Source organism: Tenrec ecaudatus, chromosome 6, assembly GCF_050624435.1.
Source record: "Tenrec ecaudatus isolate mTenEca1 chromosome 6, mTenEca1.hap1, whole genome shotgun sequence".
Lineage (NCBI taxonomy): Eukaryota > Metazoa > Chordata > Mammalia > Afrosoricida > Tenrecidae > Tenrec > Tenrec ecaudatus.
In genome coordinates this window covers 132,148,087-132,168,267 of record NC_134535.1, presented here as the reverse complement: position 1 = coordinate 132,168,267, position 20,181 = coordinate 132,148,087, and the positions used below count along the sequence as shown (strand labels likewise).

General features: G+C 42.8%; 1 protein-coding gene across 2 annotated transcripts in view; it reads right to left on the bottom strand.

Moving 5' to 3' along the window:
- Window positions 1-3,869: 3,869 nt before the first annotated feature.
- CCDC77 (coiled-coil domain containing 77) overlaps window positions 3,870-20,181 on the bottom strand; it is a 31,232-nt gene continuing 14,920 nt past the window's right edge. For both annotated transcript variants that reach the window (XM_075552228.1, XM_075552229.1), the window contains exons 6-12: window positions 16,826-16,898; window positions 16,229-16,320; window positions 11,339-11,487; window positions 7,577-7,796; window positions 6,186-6,311; window positions 5,935-6,087; window positions 3,870-4,835 (exon numbers count right to left, since the gene is read on the bottom strand). In XM_075552228.1, coding sequence (XP_075408343.1) covers window positions 4,689-4,835; window positions 5,935-6,087; window positions 6,186-6,311; window positions 7,577-7,796; window positions 11,339-11,487; window positions 16,229-16,320; window positions 16,826-16,898 — 960 coding nt within the window. In that variant the 3' untranslated portion in view covers window positions 3,870-4,688. The remainder of the gene's footprint in view (window positions 4,836-5,934; window positions 6,088-6,185; window positions 6,312-7,576; window positions 7,797-11,338; window positions 11,488-16,228; window positions 16,321-16,825; window positions 16,899-20,181) is intronic.

Sequence of the window (20,181 nt, the reverse complement as noted above, 5' to 3'; positions counted from 1 at the left end):
TGTGAGTTTTCATTTCAAATTAGGATTCTTCATTTGGGAATTGACATTCTTAAATAGTTCAGATTTTTATTATATTGTTTCCTCTTTGTTCCCTTCTTAGATAAATCCAAACTTTTGCAAATGATGCAAAATGTTTTCAATTAATATAATCATCAGATTTGCATCATCATTTAGTGAAATGTTCTATCACTTGTCCTGTATAATATTGTCCCCTGTACTTGTAGGGCTTCACACATTCCATCCTTCCAGGCCTTTACACCTAGAGTATCCCCTCTATCTCCAATGCCCAACCTCTTGGCTGTCCTCAAACTCCCTTTTAAGATTTGGCTCAAATATTACTGCATTTAAGTCATGTTGTCTGCGGATAATTTCTATTCTGTGCATTCCTTGTACTTTATTTAATTGCCAAGGTGAATTTCTTCCACATTAATCTTCCCCACCAGTTTGTGGGGCCCAATGGCTAATTTAGCAAGACCACAAACAAGATTTAGCACAATTCTAGTACATACAAAACAATAAATAAACAATGACTGCAGGAAAGAATGGGAGTACGTACATTTTAGAATCTGACAATGTTGATAAATTGGTAGGAAATCCATCGAAACTAAAATGTAATTGTAATTTAATGACCCCCTGTCCAGGGTCACCATGAGTCAGAATTGACTAGATGGCAGTGAGTTTGGTATATAAAGCCCTGGTGGCACAGTGGGGCTGCTAACTGCAAGGTCAACAGTTCAAAACCACCAGGTGCTCTGTGGGGAAAAGACGATGCTTTTTACTTCCCTGAAGAGTTACAGTCTTAGGACCCCATAGGAGTAGTTCTGTTCTATAATAGGGCCTCTATGAGTTGGAACTGACCTCATGACAGTAAGTTCTAATTATATACATATTGTTGCTGTGGGTCAGAATCAACTCCATGGTAGTGGGTTGGGTAGATTGTACAAGGGCACTGGAGACACTGTGGGTTAGATGTTGGCCTGCCCCCCGGAAGGGTGGTGGTTCAGAAGAAAGGCAAGACTGATAGTGATTGTAATAATTTCATCATGCAAAACTTCTATAGAGTTGATCAATCAGAATTGACTCCACAGCCCTGGGATATGTTGAGGTATCTGATTAAGCCACTTCATGGGCTTTCTCTGTTTGTTTATTTTTATTGTTTTTTTTCCTGAGCTATGATACACATACCACAATTCACCCTTGTAAAGTATACAATTCAGGAGTTTTTAGTGTATTCACAAGGTTGGGTAACCATCACTACATAATTATATATTCATCACTCCCCAGAGAAAGCCCGTACCAATTCGCAATTTCCAGTCCTTCCTCCCTGACAATCAAGCTGCTTCCTGCTTTTATGCATTTACCTATTCTAGGTAATTCACACGCATGGCATCATACAACACGTGGTCCCCGGGGGTCTGCTTTTTTTTATATGTTTTTGAAGTTCATCTATGTTGTACCATGTATTAGTACTTCTTTTCATGCCCGAACATTTCATCCTATGACTACATCACATATGGTTTACCCATCAGTTGATGGATATTTAGGCAGTTGCCATTTTTTTTACTTTATGAATAATGCTATTTTTTTTTCACATTTTCACGTGAACATGTTTTCCATTCTCTTGGGTATACAAGATGGCTTCAAAAAGCACGTGGAAAATTCCACTGTCTTTTCATTTCACTTTCCCATGAACATTTCAAAGCCCCCTTGTATATCTAGAAATGTAACCGCTGGGTCATTTGCTAACAGTGCTTATATTTTTAAGGAATTATAAACTGTTTTCCAAAGCAGCTACCATTTTACATTCCACTAGCAATGCATGAGGTTTCTAATTTTCCATGTCCTTGTGAACATTTGTTATTGCTTGTGTCAAAGTCAGAGAAGAAAAACAATATAAAGCAGTAGGCATCAGGTGTGGAGGCAGGCTCCAATAGCAACCTACGATGCGCAGATGGCACACCTTCCTACGTGAGCGTGAGGAGGACTTGAAGCACTTGCTGATGAAGATCAAGGATTGCAGCCTTTAATGTGAAGAAAACCAGAATTCTCACAACTAGACCAATAGGAAGCATAATGATAAACGGAGAAAAAATTGAAGTTGTCAAGGATTCATTTTGCTCGTATGCACAATCACTACTCACGGGAGCAGCGTCTAGGGATCAAGCAATCAAGCAATGCATTGCCCTGGGTCAATCTGCTGCACAAGGCTTCAACCACCTTATAGTCCATGTGGAGGATGGAGACTGAATAACAAAGACCAAAGAAGAATTGATGCATTTGAATTATGGTGCTGGTGAGGAATATTGAAAGCACCATGGGCTGCCAAAAGAACGAATACATCTGTCTTGGGAGAAGTACGGGCAGACTGCCCCTTGAAGGTATGTCATGAAACCAGTCCCTGAAAAAGATCATGCTTGGTAAAGAGAAAGGCCCTTGACAAGACGGATTGACAGCGTGGTTTCAATGAGGGGCTGGAATGCGACAATTGTGAAGATGGCCCAGGACCAGGCAGTTGTGTTCTGTTGTAACCATCAGTCGTAACTAACTTGACTGCACCTAACAATGTAAACAGAGCCTAGTGGCATAAGGGGTTACTGCATAGTGCGTTAACAGTGGCTGTTAAGCCAAGGTCAACATTTCGAACCCAGCAGTCACTCCAAAAAAAGATGACCCTTTTTGCTCTGTAAAGATTTTTAACCTTTGGAACCCCATGGGCAGTTCTACTGTCCTATAAGGCTGCTAGAAGGTAGAACCACTCAATAGCAGTGAGTATGGATGTGTGGTATTTCATTGTGGTTTTGACAGTTCCCTGGAAACTGATGATGTGATTACTGATCTTTTGCTTATCTATTCAGATACTTTTCCATATTATTTATCTTTTTACTGTTGAGTTGTGAGTTTATTTTGATCTGTTCAGCATACAAGTTTCTTTGGTATATAATTTGCAATTATACCCTTGGCATTGAGATCCAGCTATAGAAGCATCAATTGCTGTTTGTAGTCAATGGCAGTAGGTCTGAGTCTTCTAGACAATGGGCTCTATTTCATATCCTGAAATTCTATAATTTCATATACTTTTGTTTTGCCAGCAAAGGGGATAAAGAAAGGCAGGAGTTCTGAAGTCAAAACCCCCTATGTACTAGGACAAAAGGAAGAACCATCCTCTCATAGAAATCCAAAAGCCCGCAACTGTTTGCTCTTGACGTTTCCATAAATCATCAGTGAAGAAAACCATGGAGGCCTTTGGAAAAAGGGAATATTTCTTAGAGGCAATTTCATCACTGTTTTCTCTAAATTACAAATACATAAATGTTGTCTTTGCCTTAGCTGAATCAAATGATGGTTTACTACCTACTCCCCAGAAGCTGGCGAGGTACACACAATTATTTTGCCCCCAAGGCACAGCAATTTGGCTAAAACAAACACTCAGATTCACACGAAGGACAAAGTGCCAGTGCCACCCCCTTTGCTGTGCATCATTGCTATCTCCAGCATCAGGTGGAATCGTTTAGGAAAAGGATTACACTCGGACACAACTGTACACACCATAGAACGCTGGTTCTCAACCTTCCTAAGGCTGCGACCCTTTCATACAGTTCCTTATATGGTGGTGACTCCTCAACCATAAGATTATTGTCGTTGCTACTTGATCACTGTCATTTTGATACTGTTATGAATCAGGCAACCCCTGTTAAAGGGTCATTTGACCCCCAAAGGAGTTACAACCCACAGGTTGAGAACCGCTTCCATAGACCAACAGGTAGGCTGGGGTAAATGTGTCAGCAGAATAGAAATGTGCTCTTAACAAGAAACTACAAAAAACACCAACAGAGTATTTCTAATCGCATATTTTATTGAAAAAGTGAATTCAACATATATAAGCGATGTATTTTTTATAAAATCCATAGTATTGGTAAATGCGGAACTTTTTGTACAAGATTTGCTATTTTAATTTCCCTCACTCTTATCAACTTCTTACAGTGAAACCTATGAGCATCCTTGACAGGACGGCTTGGTTTCCCTGAGTCTCGCCTTGTTTCCAGCCTTTGACAGGGTGCATCAGACACTTTTCTATGGCTCTCGGTGGGTGGGAAACGAGTTTTTCTTCTCTTGACAGATTTTCACCGGACACAAACTCCAGCTCTCCCAGGTTTGACTGTATTTCTAGATTAAACGTTTGCTTGAGAGTAGAATCGCTAGTGCCCTCTGGTGAAATTTCATGAGATTGGGTGTCCTTAAAAGGTAATTCACGCCCTACCACATGACTGAATAAAGCAGCAGGATGACTTCCTATGTTGTGCTTTGCTGCCTTTCCCTGTGCCTTAGAGAGGCGAGCTCAGGGAAGGTGCTCTACCTGGTAGCCAGACTCGTCAGAAGACAACCCTCTTCCTAGGTTTTAATCATCTTTCAAAAAGCAAAACAAACCAAAAACTGTCAATACAAGCAAGATAAACAATAGGAGAAAAAACTTAAGTAAAGCAGGTTGTAATCCAGACCAACAAAGGTAGAGAGGGTGGTTTAGCGAGCAAGGAAAGACTTCCTAGTGGCCCTGATGATTTATCCTGTCCCTGTACTGATGGGAGCAGGCCTCTCGTCCATTGTCTCACAACTTCTGGGGCGGGAGGGCCTGGCTGCCAGGTTTCAGGAAGCAGAGCTCTTCTAGGTGAAGGCATTACCAGAAATGGACGTCAACAGAGTCTAAGTTCATTCTCCAAACCAAACAACTTGGACTTCAGGGTCTTCAGTTCTCCTTGTATCTTATGTGCCCGTCGATTGCTGTCCCGGACCTCACACAGAATGGCGAGGTCCTGATTAGCCTGGGTATTCAGTGTTGTCTAGAAGTTTGAAAAGAAGGAAAAATGAGTATGACATTTGTGAGAAAGAGGGAGAGAGATCAGTCATAAAGACCAGGCTCTGCTGGTCTGTTTCTATGATTTTTTCTTAAAAAAGCTAAATATCGTAATTAAAAATTTTAAATCAGGTGAGGGTTTACATTTCAACAATTTAAACTACTTATCAAGACCCCTAAAATCTTGCCCCCCTACCCCTTTTGATTATTCTTCCCCCTGTTGTGGACTATCATGTCTTTCATGCAAGCTAACACCTGTCTACCCTCTGCTCTCCTGCTTCCTCGTCCCCTTTTGGGAACCACCAAAGTCTGTTTCTTTTAGTAAGAAAAACCTTTGTTTTGTGTTTTTCTTTACCACAGTGGTCTCATACAAGATCTGTCCTTTTGTGATGGGCTGATTTCACTTATCTGCTGGTCTGCTGTTAGGAACTCTATCTTTAGTTTATTGAAATCCAGCGACTAGCTGAAGAGGAAACATTGAATTTAAGCAGAAAAGGTGTGGAGCTGCTTATTTTCTCACACAATAGAAAGGGGACCTCGAAATCGTGATCACCAACCGACCAACAAATGGTGAAAAAAGAAGCCAATTGTAAAACCCACAATTGGTAAATTTGCTAAAGATGGAAAGAGAACACCTCTTTTTTTCTCCGATTCACCTTGTTTGGGATTCCGTGATCATTTAGGGTATGTGGATGGCTGGTTAAATCTCTGTGAGACTCTCGAAGCAACCTGGTTTCTAAATAAAGCTGTGTCTGAGTGGGGAAAATAGCTTTCTAACTCAATTACTCACTTCTCTCATTTGTAAAACAGACAGAATTCTGCTAATCTACTTCTTGGATTGGGAGGGAGGACAATTTCTGCTCTGTTTAGTTTAGATACAAGAACAATGACATCGTCTTTTAATTATTTCTATTTTTGTTTTCCTTCTCTAGTGTGTAACTGTGAAACGGATTCTCTGCGAAGCCGTCGGGGAGTTAATCCAGTGAGCACAGAACAATCACCAGGGAAACGGCACTCTCTTCTTCTGGAGAGGCCTAAGGACTTTATTTCCGCACTTCTTTCCTGCCTTTTCGGCAGAAGGTTACCTTGTACAGAATTTGCTCCAAGTCTTTCAGTTTCTGTCGGAGAGCCTTAATATCTGTCTTGAAGCCTTCTACTTCCAACAAGCGCCGGTTCTCCAGGGCCTCGTAGCGTTTTGTCATCACCTGTAAGCGCTTCCCCATCTTGTTGGTGCGGTCCTACACGTGAGGAATGAGACAGCCCTCAGGACAATGCGGGAAGTTTCCCCCTGAGCTATGGACACCTTGCACTCCAGAAATGGAAGAGACGTTTGTACCTTGAAGATTTCTCTCTTTATACCTTCCTCCTCTTGAATCCGGGCGAGTTCTTCTTCGAGGGAAATACACTGCTCTTGGTACATGGTAGACAGATGTTTCTCTTGTACTAGCTTTTCCTTCAGGGTCTGCAGGCCAAAGGGTGGGGAGGGGGTATGCCCACAAAACATTAACATCTGTTCTACATTATAGATAATTCAAATAGCACTTAGGTTAAAGAGAGAGAGAGAGAGAGAGAGAGAGAGAGAGAGAGAGAGAGAGAGAGAGAGAAACTTGCAGAAATACACAATGTATAAAGAAGCAAGACAGCAGGATACCTGTCCAGAATACTTCTTAGGCCGTTTTCAAAAGTAGGCACGGCAAAAATTATTTCGAATAAAACACGTTTGACCCTGTGAAGAGTCATCTGGTGGAGCTGAGAATCTGTCTCCAGTAAGGTACCACCTCACATTTTGGGGGCACATTTCTGAAGATCTTGTTTAAAAAGGAAGAGACATCAACAGCAGCACCGATTATTCATGTTCTACTGAGCAGCCAGAATGATATAAAAACCTACAGTCACATCAAGTCACTTCGTTGTCCACATTCCTCACCATCACCTGTGAGGCTCCTGCTTACCTACACCCCACTTCCTCCTCGCTTGTTCCTCCACAACCCCTGCGGTCCCCACACTATGCCTGGCATAGACGCCAGGGCCTTTGCACTTGGCCCTTACCCCAAGTCTACAGGTGGTTTTTGTTTTTGTACTAGCTTTGTCAAAGCGATTTTATTAATTGATGTGTAACCTACACTTTAGTTCTTTGCTGTCGTAGCTTATCCGTCTCCAGGCACCGGGCCCAGGAAGCCAGTAACCTAGCATACAGATGAGCGCATAGTCTCACTGGTCTCCATTCAGTTTCTTTACATTTTCTTTCAAGCCATTCCAGCTAACTTAACTGTGCATTGCTGTAGGTTTGCAGGTTACGGTCAAGGTCTTGGCAAAAACCCTGCTCTCCAGGTTCAAGAGAGCACCCTGTTCTTCCTTCTAAAACGTGCCTTCTAGTGACAGTTTTGCTTCATATAACCTTGTGTGTTGTTGGTAACCTGTGAGTGTTTTCACAAGTATCTGGTCATGCAGGACACACTTTCTACCTTGCTTAGCCTGTTTCTGCCGTAGCCCAACAGCCTCCCGCACACGAAGGCTGCAATAAATACTAGCTGGACGAATGAAGTCTAAGTTTTGAACACCTGCCACACACTGATGATGTGAAACCCACTGCCCGTGTTGCTGCTACAAAACTTTCTTGGAATGAATGCATCTGGTCGTGACAATTCTTAGATCCCCTGGCACTCTCTGAGTTCTTTCAACTCTTGCAGAAAAAGACACAAGTTCTCTTAGATGTAACGGAGCTACCTTAATGTAGTCATTCTGGTTGCGATGGCTCTGGTGCACAACTGGACAGCCTTTTCCAGTCTTATCTTCTTTCTTCTGACACTGCAGCCTGTACTGCTTAATCTTTGACACCAAGCAACCCTTCTCAGCCAGCCAGCACTTCTCCTTGTGCTGGCTCTCAGACCGGAGCTGCAGGAGGTCTTTGGTGCTCTCATAGAGCAGTTCTTGGGTGTGATGGAGGCTAGGAGAGAAGCAGGGATGTGAGCGCGGTCACGGCACGTCTGATGCACCGCGTGGTTACCCCTCACAAAGGGAAGCCTGAGGTCCCTCAGTGTGGCCTGTGTAAGCTCTATGACCACCAGCCACTTAGAACTAGAGAGGCTCTGGCCACTGTCAGCCTCACGGGTTCCCCAAACACAGTCGAACCTCAGCTACCCAGGACAACTGGTTCGGACGCAGGGACTTCAAAAGGGGTTATGGGAAATGTTCATTACCTTTCTAATTCCGTTTTCCACGAACATTTTGAAGCCCTATTGTAGTCACCTTATCAGATCTTTTCCCATGTACTCATTTCAGGTTATGTAATTACAAGGACTACGAAAATACTTAGGTCCCTGGTGGTGTTACAGGTTGGGTTGTTAACGGCAAGGTCGGCAGTTTGAAACCACCAGTTGCTCTGAGGGAGAAAGAGGCTTTCTACTTCTGTAAAGAATGTCTTGGAAACCCACAGGGACAGTTCTGCTCTGCACGACACAGCTGCTGTGAGTTAGGATATCATTAATACTGTGGAAAACAAATAAAATTACAATTTATCAAGAAAATGTAAACTACTGCTCCATAAAAACATTTATGATCTAATGAAAAGTTAAGATGCTGTGTTTAAGTACAAAATGCCAAAAATGAAAATGAAGATGGACAAGTACCAGCAACATATACACATTTCACACCATGAGTAAGGTCCAGAATACATCTTCTACCCTGCTTTGGCCATCGGTCCTAGGTTGATTATCATGTCCAGTTTTAATCACTGTACTTTAAAATGGAGGTGAAGATTTAACTGTTTGAGAAGGCATTGACAAAAAATGACTAAGGGATGATAACTGATGTGAAAAATATCTTTAAATTTAGAGAGTTTCAGATCCAACAAGAGGCACCCCCCAAAAAAAGAGGCGTTGAGATACAACTTGATAAAGACCATCAAGTATTCAACAAGTGCTTATTGTGTGCCTCCAAGATCTGCAGGGCCAGGCAGGGGCTATCTCGTCTGCCCCTGGGAACAAAGATACACTTATCACACAGTGATTAGCGTCACTGTGGAGGCGCCTAATCATTATGGGAATGTGAAGGACAAAGAGCTTAATTCTGCCTGGGAAAGTCTTCAGATTAGGGGTGGCAGTGTTGAGCATGGTGCCCGCCACAGAGCAAATATTTCATAAGCAACAGCTCTCTGTCTGGCTGACGCACAAGGTGAACGGCACAACAGGTGAGGCGTTAGGCTGAAAAGGTCAATTTGGTGCTGGGTGATGCAAACTCAGCATAACCAAACCCACTGTCATCAGTTGATTCTGACACACCTTGAGCCCATAGGGCAGAGTAAAATTGGAAATCAATACGGAAGCAAACTAGCTCCATCTATGCTCCACAGAGCAGCTGATAGGTCCAAGGCATCAACCTCTTCATTAGGAACCCAACAAATCACCCACTGAGCCACGTGATGATGAAGTGCCTAATAATTCAAGTTCAGGTGTGAGGACTTTATCATAAAGTAGACTGGGAACTGTCAAATATTTTTAAGCTGTTGTTAATGCCTTGTCAAGTAGCTGACTCAAGGCAGTAAGCAACACCGTAGAAGACAAAGGAGCCAGAATCAAGCAGGACAGTTAGATTCCTGCAATAGAATTTAAACAAAAAGAATAGAGCAGGGGTTCTCAACCTGTGGGTCACAACCAACCTCTCTGAGGGTCGAATGATCCTTTCACAGGGGTCATAAAATAATTTTATGGTTGGGGGGGGTCACCACCACATGAGGAACTGTATTAAAGGGTCACGGCATGAGGAAGGTTGAGAACCACTGGAATAGAGCTTGAACTTGAATGTAGCAAGACTGAGAGGGCAGGGAATGGGTCTGAGAGGCTTCTGGGCACACACTCAAGAGGGCTGAGAATTGGGGGGTAAGAGAGGATGATCCTGAGGTGTGGAGGCTGGGAGGCTGGGTAGACGTGATGACATTAAATGGTAAATAGAAGAAAGTAGTAGATTGAGATGGGAAGGATGGCGTGTTTGCTGAGTCAGAGAAACAATTTAATCACAGTCATGGCTGATCTGAGGTATTCTGAGATATTCAACTACTGATGCCCCCAGCACAGGTCTGACCAGGGGACCAGCTAAAAGGCTGAGGAGGGTTAGAGAGGCAGAAGAACCAAAAGAGACAATGGTGCAGAAATTTTTAAAAGATTAATTTAAAAGAAGGAGTGATCAGTGTGTCAGCTATAAAGAGATACTAATTACAAGAGGGACTAAAAAGATTTAACTGGTCTTAAAAAGTAATAAGTTAATGATGTCAAACTGCGACACCTTGTCTATGATCTCCCTCTGACCCAATGTATAATTGGTCCAGTTTTAATATTTTCTGCTTCTTATTAATTTGAAGTTTTTCTGTTTCATTGTATCATGTTTTGGGGGATTTTTTCCCATTGTATCATTGTTGGTGGGCTGTTTGTATTGTCTTCATGTTGTATGATTTTCTATATATGAAACCCAGATGAGGTAAGCCTATAGAGTCAACAACTGGATCGACAGATTTTTAGAGGGACATGTTCATGGGAATTATATGTAGGTGAAACTGTTAACAAATAAACAAGCTTATTATATTATACACAAAAGAAGAAATTAAATGATGAGCTTGGAAAAGGCATGTTTAATAAAACGATAGGGAGAAATCACAAAAAGATGAGAAATGAATGGTAGCCGGGTAAGAAACAAAAGTAGTGGTTTAAGGCATTTGCATGTTTGTTGTTGTTATTGTGCAAGTATATACTCATATTTTTGCATATTCATGAGAAACAAACAAGAGAGACCTACTGCACTAAGAAACATACCAGTGGATCAAAGAACAGTTCTTAACCTCCAGAATCAAGCTAAAACACTAAGATGGGTTTTCAAGAAGACTTAACAGCTGTCTTGGGTAGAACCTGGACACTCAGCTACACAGCGGCGGCAAGGGTGCCTGAAGAAGACAGTCGTTTGAAAGTTCTTTACCACTATGCTGCTCGAGTCAGGACTGAGAACTGTTTGCCCAGTGACATACGAACACTGTCCACAGGGCCAACGCTCCCAGTGTTCCCACTCTGGTTGTTCTGTGTGCGATAATTTAGCCGCTGTGCCTCCTGCGTTCCATCTTTGCTTCTGAGTAATGTTGACAGTTTGGTCTCCTATAGATGATGTGTTAAAAGAGCCAAGTACTCATGGATAGGGCTGTTTCTTTTATGACCCAATCTGTTATCAAAATAGTTTTGGTTCAAAGTTAAAAGAGTATCTTAGAGTGATAGTGGCAAGGAGTCCTCCAGCCTCAACTGAAGTATGGACGCTTTAAGAATTTGAGCTCTGTTCCGTATTTTGCTCCCATTCTACTTGGATCCTCCATCTATAGTGTTCCTGATCACAACAGTCAGTGGTGGTAACCAGGTACCATTTAGCTCCTCTGGTCTCAGTGTAAGGGCTTAACCTTTAAGCCACTCAAAAACCTCAACCATCTTTTAGGTATAGCTTTTCTTAAACGCTCACCTTTTGGTTAGCTCCTTGATTTTCTCTTGGTTACTCTGGTGCTGAATTTGTATTTCCTCAATGCGAATCCGTCGGTCTTCCATGAGTCCTTCAACTTGCTCTCTGGAAAGCCTGGTCTGCTCTTCCAGCTGAGCCTGCAGCGCTTCCACCTAAGATGGGCCAGCCAGAGGTCAGGCCTGAGCTCCATTCACGTCTGACTTGCAGATGTAACTGCTAAAAGCAAGACTGTCTCTAGAAAACTTAAAAATAATTCAACAAACGACAGTTGCAAAATAAATTGAAAATCCCGGTAGAAAAATTTATCTGTATTACATTTAATCTCTTACAGGAAAGAAAAAAAATCTTTCAGGATTAAGTTGAACAAGCGCAGATTCTTTATCCATGATAAGCCCACTTTCCAGACCATGCAAAAAACAACAACAACAACAACATAGAAAATCCAGTTTTTCCTACCTTAGAACCTTACTTTTCACTGGCTCCCTTTTGAGATTTTTAAAGGCTCTTGTGATACAAAAAAGACCTTTTTTCAAAAAAACTTTTTTTAAGTGCAAAAAATACATGAATAATATGTAACTCCCCCCTCCCCCCAATCTGGTTGTCAGGACTCTCAACAGAGATAATGGCCAAAGGTAAACATTGTCATTTAAATCAACAGACTCTTCTGAAGAGGAAAGCACTCTTGGTGCAAACAGCAGGACAATGAAATTTCAAATGACGGTTAAGAGCCAGATGGTAAGAGGATGACTGGATCCACAAGCAGTGCTCAGGGAAGCGGCAGTCATGAAGTCAAACGATGTATTATATAGGACAAACCTTCCACAGGAGACCTTTTAAAAGTGCTGAAGAGGAAGGCTGTCGCTTTGAGAACTAAGGTATGCCAGAGGGCAGGTGGGGCGGGACGTGGAGCACTCTCAAGAACTGATGCTGATCACACAACTCATTCTAAAGGAGACTGAACCATGGAGGGAGGGGAGAAAAGGTTCTAAAATCTATGTTTGTGGTAATGATTGTACAATTCTTCTTGTTATGATTGAAATATTGAATTGTGTGACATGTGGATGAAATGTCAATAAAACTGTTAAAAACAGACAGACTACGGTATGCCTGATCCAAACCACGACATTTGCAGCTGCCTCTTATGTGTGTGGAAGTGGCACACTGAATACGGAGACCAACGCAGTCCTGGTGCAGGATACTTAAAAATGCCACCGCGTGCCAAAAGAACAAATTATCTGTCTCGGAAGAAGTACAGCCAGAATGCTCCTTAGAAGCGAGGATGGCAACACTGTCTCATGGACTCTGAACATGTCACGAGAGACCAGTCCCTGGAAAAGAACCCGGTGCACGCTGAAGTCGTGGAGCAGTGAAATAGGGATAGTCTGACAGAGTAGCGCAACAATGGGTTCAAATGGAACAACTGTGAAGGTGGCGCAGGCCGGGCAGTGTTGCGTTACACAGTCACTAGGAGTCGGAACTGAGCCAGTGCCGCCTAAGCACAAGAGGATGACTGATGACTTATAACTTCATGAATAACTTTGGAGGTGAAGTGCTGAACCTAAGTGGCTGTGTTCGTCTGGGTTGACTAGAGAAACACACCCATCAACACTCAGATATGTGTAAGAAAGAACTTCATATCCAAGAGTACCATATATACTCAAGTTCAAGCCGAGTTTTTTCAGCACATTTTTTATGCTGAAAAGCCTCCCAGTTTTTTGTGGTAAAATTGGGTGCCTTGGTTTATACTCAAGTATATATAGTAATTGTATATTAAGAAAACATTCTGGCCTCGTCCAGAAGTTCAATATCAATCAGCCCATGAGTCCAATAATAGCCCCTATGTCCGATGCTGGTCCATAAGTTCTTCTACAGACTCACGCAGCACATGCAATGATGCTGAAAGCAGGAAGATCACAGGCCAGTGGGGGGAAAGTCTTGTAGAAGCATCTCAGTGCTGGGCCGGCTCTCCACGCGGCTCCTCCAGCTCCAGGACTGCCATCAAGCACAGCTTCGTGTGGCGTGTCAACAAAATGTGAAGCAGAGAGAGTGTGTGTCCACCTCCGGGGAGGAAGACAGGAGTTCTGAGAATCCTCAGGAGAAGGCCATGCCCACACGGAGGCCTCACTGGCTATGACCTGACTGACAGGCTAGACTCCACTCCTCCGCTCAAGTTGACGGGAGATTATATAACTGCCAGTGTCATCAACAGATAAATGGACAACACAACGGCTGGAGCCAAAGTGGGTGAACAAGTAAATGTGGTGAAGAAAGCTGATGGTGCCCGGCTATCAAAAGAGATAGTGACTGGGGTCTTAAAGGCTTGAAGATAAACAAGCGGCCACCTAGCTCAGAAGCAACAAAGTCCACATGGAAGAACACACCAGCCTGTGTGATCGAGTGGTCCCAAAGGGATCAGTTACCAGGCATCAAAGAACAAAAAATCATATCATTGACTGCACACCTCCATGATAGGATCGCTGAAGACAAATGGGTGCATAAGCAAATGTGGTGAAGAAAGCTGATGGTGCCCGGCTATCAAAAGAGATAGTGTCTGGGATCTTAAAGGCTTGAAGGTGAACAAGCGGCCATCTAGCTCAGAAGCAAATAAGCCCACATGGAAGAAGCACACCGGCCAGTGCTATCACGAGGTGCCCAAGGGACCAGGTATAAGGCATCATGCAAAAAAAAAAAGATATGTGTGTGTATGTATGTGTATATGTATATATGTATGTGTATATATGTATATATATATCATATTAAATGAAGGGGGAAGTGCAGAGTGGAGACCCAAGGCCCAAGTGTCGGCCAATGGAGATCCCCTCATAGAGGGGTTTAGGAGAGGAGATGGGTTAATTAGGGTGTGATGTAGTACCGATGAAGAACACAGCTTTCCCCCAGATCCTGGATGCTTCCTCCCCCCAACTACCATGATCTGAATTCTACCTTGCAGGGCTGGATAGGACAGAGGCTGTACACTGGTACATATGAGGGTTGGAGGTACAGGGAATCCAGGGTGGATGATACCTTCAGGACCAAGGGTGTGAGGGACGATGCTGGGAGAGTGGAGGGTGAGTGGGTTGGAAAGGGGGAACTGATTACAAGGATCCACATGTGACCTCTTCCCTGGGAGAGGGACAGCAGAGAAGGGGGGAAGGGAGACTCCAGATAGGGCAAGATATGACAAAATAACGATGTATAAATTACCAAGGGCATATGAGGGAGGGGGGAATGGGGAGGGAGGGGGGGAAAAAAAAAGAGGACCTGATGCAAGGGGCTTAAGTGGAGAGCAAATGCCTTGAGAATGATTGGGGCAGGGAATGTATGGATGTGCTTTATACAATTGATGTATGTATATGTATGGATTGTGGTAAGAGTTGTTTGAGTCCCTAATAAAATGTAAAAGAAGAAAAGAGAAAAAAATGATTAGGGCAAAGACTGTACAGATGTGCTTTATACAATTGATGTATGTATATGTATGAACTGTGAAAAGAATTGTATCAGCCCCAATAAATTGTTAAAATAAAAAAAAATTTAAATAAATAAATAAATAAAATAAAATATTCCTACCTGCTTTTTTAAAAAAAACAAAACAAAACAAAAAAAACAGATAAATGGAAAACAAATTGTGGTACATATGCATGACAGAATGTTACACACTCATGAATCATGGCGAATCTGTAAAACGTCTCACAACATGGATGAATTTGGAGGACGTTATACGAGTGAAATAAGTCAGTCACAAAAAGACAAACATTGTGTGAGAACACAATCGTACAAAAGAAAAACAAACAAGAAAAGGTGTGTTGTTCTGAGGTGTCGTCAGGTTGGCTCCGACTCATAGCGACCCTGCGTACAACAGAAGGAAACACCGCGCGGTCCTGTGCCGTCCTGACAATTGTCGTGTTTGAGCCAGAAGAGGCTTGCTTGCACATGGGTTAAAAAGAAAGTGAAGGTTATCAGGATGGAAGGGAAAGAGGGGGGAAATTACTAACTAGCTCGGTGATACGTGTTCATGATGATGAAGGGAAAGGCCACACACAACAGGGGGTATCAGCACATGATCGAGGCAGAGGAGACACTGAGAGGAAGGCAAGAATAAATGATGAGGACTACTATTACACAGACAATCTTGCAACAACGGTATGAACCACCCATGCTTTGCGACTCAATACATAGGTCGTCAGATATGCTAACGAGATGTGGGAGGGGTAAGGGAGCACACCCACACATACATAATTGTAGGGGCTGCATGGATCGTAACATAGACAACAGGGCACACAAGGGACGCAGTCATGGAAACTTCTGAGACATAAATCAAACGCCTCATGGGATGAACTTCCTGGGCTCAAAGCAAAGGAGCAAAGTTCAGGAGAGAGCTGTGTTAATTGGCACAACATAGTTCAGAAAGATAATGAGTAGTCTTTGGGTTTAATAGCTTACGAGCCGTCATCTAAGACACAGCTATTGTTTCTTCCTGTTCAGGGCAAAGGAGAATACAGAACATCAAAGACGCATGGGAGCAATTAGTCCAAAGGACTCAGGGGCCACATGAACCACAGCCTACAGGGCCCTGAGACAAGAACTACCAGTTACCACTCCCAACCACTCCACCAAGACAAAGCAGAAGAAAAATGTCCAACAAAAGCCCAAGCTGGCAAAAACGACCAGCCTTCCTGGTCTGTCAGAGCTACAGCTGTGTATTTGCTGGGCCCGCCTATTGTTTGGGTAAAAGGTGGCATCTGGGGAGGGCTTGGGCTCTGGTCAGAAAAGTGTCTTTGGGTAATAGTCTCAGGGGTTCCGCGACTCTCTGACAGACCACACTGTTATTAAATTGTATTAGACAAAGCAAAGCTTGTGATAGAAACTGTCTACATTTACCAACACATTCTTTACCTGCAGGATAAGTGTCTGTATGTCTCTCTGGTATTGCTCAGAGCGTTCTTCCCTCTCTCTCACTGCTGGTCTTCTTTGGCTTACTTTAGGATCTAAAAGAGCAAACACGAAACCTTGCTCAGCTGTCCCCCTGCTAGGCAAGGACTGGTGCCCCTGCACAGGAAGTCAGCTTCATTTACTTAAGAAGGGAAAGGAAGCACACACCAATTACTGTGCCTGACTTTATCAAATGCTATCAGGAAGGGAACTCTGGAATCTCACTGTCTTTTGTCTCTTATTTACACAGGGAGGGCAAGAAACAAAAACAACGGAATCCAACTCTTTTGGAAATGAGGTCCCATTCGATATATTCAGAAGACAGGATTATTTTATAAATAATCAGCACTGAGATGGCACAGAACAAAATTGAATTCCTTGGATGACTCAGAAGCTCAGTAGGATCTTAGCTCACCAGGGGCATCGTTAAGGATGTGATGAACATGTAACCCTAAGCCACGCTCACTGCCTTCAAGTTGGTTTCTACGCATAGAATCCCATTATAGGCACCGTGCTTTTAAATTCCGAAGCAATGCGAATTTATAATAATATGGCTGTTACCTGCTTTTAACTTTGAAGGTTCGTTCTGTTCATGCTTGCTTACAATCTGTACAATCTTTTGAGGAATGGTGACCTGAGAAGCAAAAAGACGTATACAAGTGACACTCCTATCTATGTAATATTCCACTTTTTAGCCTGAGCCCCACAGATCAAACACTGTTCAGAAGCTAAATAGGTTAAACATGCCCCTGCTCGACAGCGGCCTTCAGGAAGAGATCACTGATGAAGGGTGCTATAGCAAAGTGTGGTGAAGAAAGCTGATGGTGCCTGGCTATGGATTGGAATAGTGTCTGGGGTCTTAAAGGTTTGTGTTCAAACAAGCAGCCATCGAAGTAAGGAGTCAACTAAGTCCACATGGAAGAAGCACACCCGCCCATGTGATCCAAAGATGACAATAACAAAATCCAAATATGATGAAGGGAAAAGTGTCAGAACTTAAATTGTGAACACTCAATTTGTGGGGTTTTTTTTTGTTCTTTACATTTTATTAGGGGCTCATACAACTTTTATCACAATCCATACATATACATACATCAATGGTATAACGCACATCTGTACATTCTTTGCCCTCATCATTTTTGAAGCATTTGCTCTCCACTTAAGCCCTTTGCATCAGGTCCTCTTTTTTCCCCTCCCTCCCTGCTCCCCACTCCCTCATGAGCCCTTGATAATTTATAAATTATTATTTTGTCATATCTTGCACTATCCGGCGTCTCCCTTCACCCCCTTTTCTGTTGTCCGCCCCCCAGGGAAGAGGTCACATGTAGATCCTTGTAATCGGTTCCTCCTTTCCTACCTACTCACCCTCTACTCTCCCAATATCACCCCTAACCCCCCTGGTCCTGAAGGTATCATCCGCCCTGGATTCCCTGTGCCTCCAGCTCCTATCTGTACCAGTGTACAACCTCTGCTCTATCCAGACTTGCAAGGCAGAATTCGGATCATGGTAGTGGCGGGGGTGGGAGATCAATTTGGTTTTGTATGGAGGACAGTGGGAGTCCAAAATGAAGCCTCTGGCAGATCCCCTCCAGCCATAGTCAGGGAGAAGAGCTGTGCTAACAGACAGAAATGATTGATTGTCAACTTGATTATGGTTGATGGAACTACAGTATAATCCCATACCTAGAGAGTTGACATCCCTCTTGACCCAACCTGAGTTTGCTCTAGGTTTAAATATTTATTGCTTGCTCCATTACGGAAATTTCTTACTCTTTATTTTTATCTTTATATATTTTTAAAAATAATTTTATTCGGGGTTCTTACAGCTCTTATCACAATCCTTCCATCCATCCATTGTGTCAAGCACATTTGTACCTATGTTGCCATCATCATTTTCAAAACATTTTCTTTCTACTTGAGCCCTTGGTATCAGCTCATTTCCCCCTCCCTCACCTTCCTTCCCTCAAGAACCCTTGATAATTTATAAATTATTTTTCATGTCTTACTCTGACCGATGTCTCCCTTCACCCACTTTTCTGTTGTCCATCCCCCTGGGAAGGGGCTGTATGTAGATCCTTGTGATCATCTCCCCCTTTCTGCCCCCACCTTCCCCTTCTCCTCCTGGTATCACTACTCTCATTATTGGTCCTGAGGGGTCCTTATATTGTTCTTTCTGCTTCATTTTGGTTTTTAAATTTTTTTCTGTTAGGTTTCCCAATTTATGAAGCACAGAAGGAGTATATGCAGAGACAATAGCTGCTGCAATGGTTTGGGGGAAGGGTGGCAGAGGGCGGGGAAGGGAAGTTGGGGAGCAAATAATGAGTGAGGGAGGGGGAGGGAACACGACAACTCATGGTGTTGATGTACATACAACTCTTTTTAAAAGCGACTTAACTATGGCTATATATTAGATGAATTTTCTATCAATAAAACTATTAAAACAATACGTTAAATGGGTTAAATGTTCTCCCCGACATTTTACCGTGCTCAGCTTATCTAGTAAAATGAGGCTGTCCTGCGAAGTGTCAGTGCTCTCCTCCTTTCCATCCCTTCCGTGCCCCGCCCCCCGCCTTCTCGTCTTGGCTTTTGGACAAATTAGGCAAATGTACATTAGTTAAAAATGGTATATTATATAAGGATGCTATAAATAGTAGAGCTACATAGGAAAAGTAGTAGATTGTATAAAACCCTGTTTTCAGGACGTAAAGTTAAAATAAAATAAAGCCACAAGGCTGTTCTGACAAGGGCTGGTGGGAAAGGGCGACTAGAAGCTGAGAGTGCGAGTGTCTCCATGGGTAAAGCGAGAAAGCAGAAGCGAGTGCACATATACAGACGACTACTGCTGTACGAATGGAAGAGAGAGCTGAAGAGACACCAACTATTAACAATGGCTCATTCTGGGGTAAAAGATTCTGAGAGAGACTGATAACGATATGATACATTGCTATATTCTGTTTGTTGCTTTCTTCAAAGTCCATAGAGTATGACTTTTGTGATGCGTGTCCACGGAGATTTAAAAACACTGAAGAGGGGGATGGACAACAGAAAAGTGGGTGAAAGGAGATGTCGAACAGTGTAAGATATGACAAAATAATAATAATTTATAAATTATCAAGGGTTCATGAGGGAGGGGGGAAAATGAGGAGCTGATATCAAGGGCTCAAGTAGAAAGCAAATATTATGAATATGATGTCAACAAATGTACAAATGTGCTTGACACAATGCATGGATGTATGGATTGTGACAAGAATTGTACAAACCACAGGAGGAAAGTCAAGGGAAATAGAGGAAAGAGCTGGGAGGCAAAGGGCATTTATAGAGGTCTAGATAAAGACATGCACATATGCAAATATATTTATATAGAGGATGGGGAAATAGATCTATGTGCATATATTTATAGGTTTAGTATTAATGTGGCGGAAGTACCTTGGGCCTCCACTCAAGTACTCCCTCAATGCATGAATAGTTTCTTCTATTAAACTGGCATTCTATGATGCTCACCTTCCCGACACAACCGCTGAAGACAAAGACGGTGAATAAGCAAATGTGATGAGGAAAGCTGATGGTGTCCAACTATCAAAAGATATAGCGTCTGGGGTCTTAAAGGCCTGAAGGTAAACAAGCGGCCATCTAGCTGAGAAGCAACAAAGCCCACATGGAAGAACACACCAGCCTGTGTGATCACGAGGTTCCGAAGGGATCAGTTATCAGGCATCAAAGAACAAAAATCATATAATTGGGTCACACCTACATGCTATGATCGCTGAGGACAAACGGGTGCATAAGCAAATGTGGCAAAGGAAGCTGATGGTGCCCAGCTATCAAAAGATAGCATCTGGGGTCTTAAAGACTTGAAGGTGAACAAGCAGCCATCTAGCTCAGAAGCAACAAAGCCCACATGGAAGAAGCACACCACA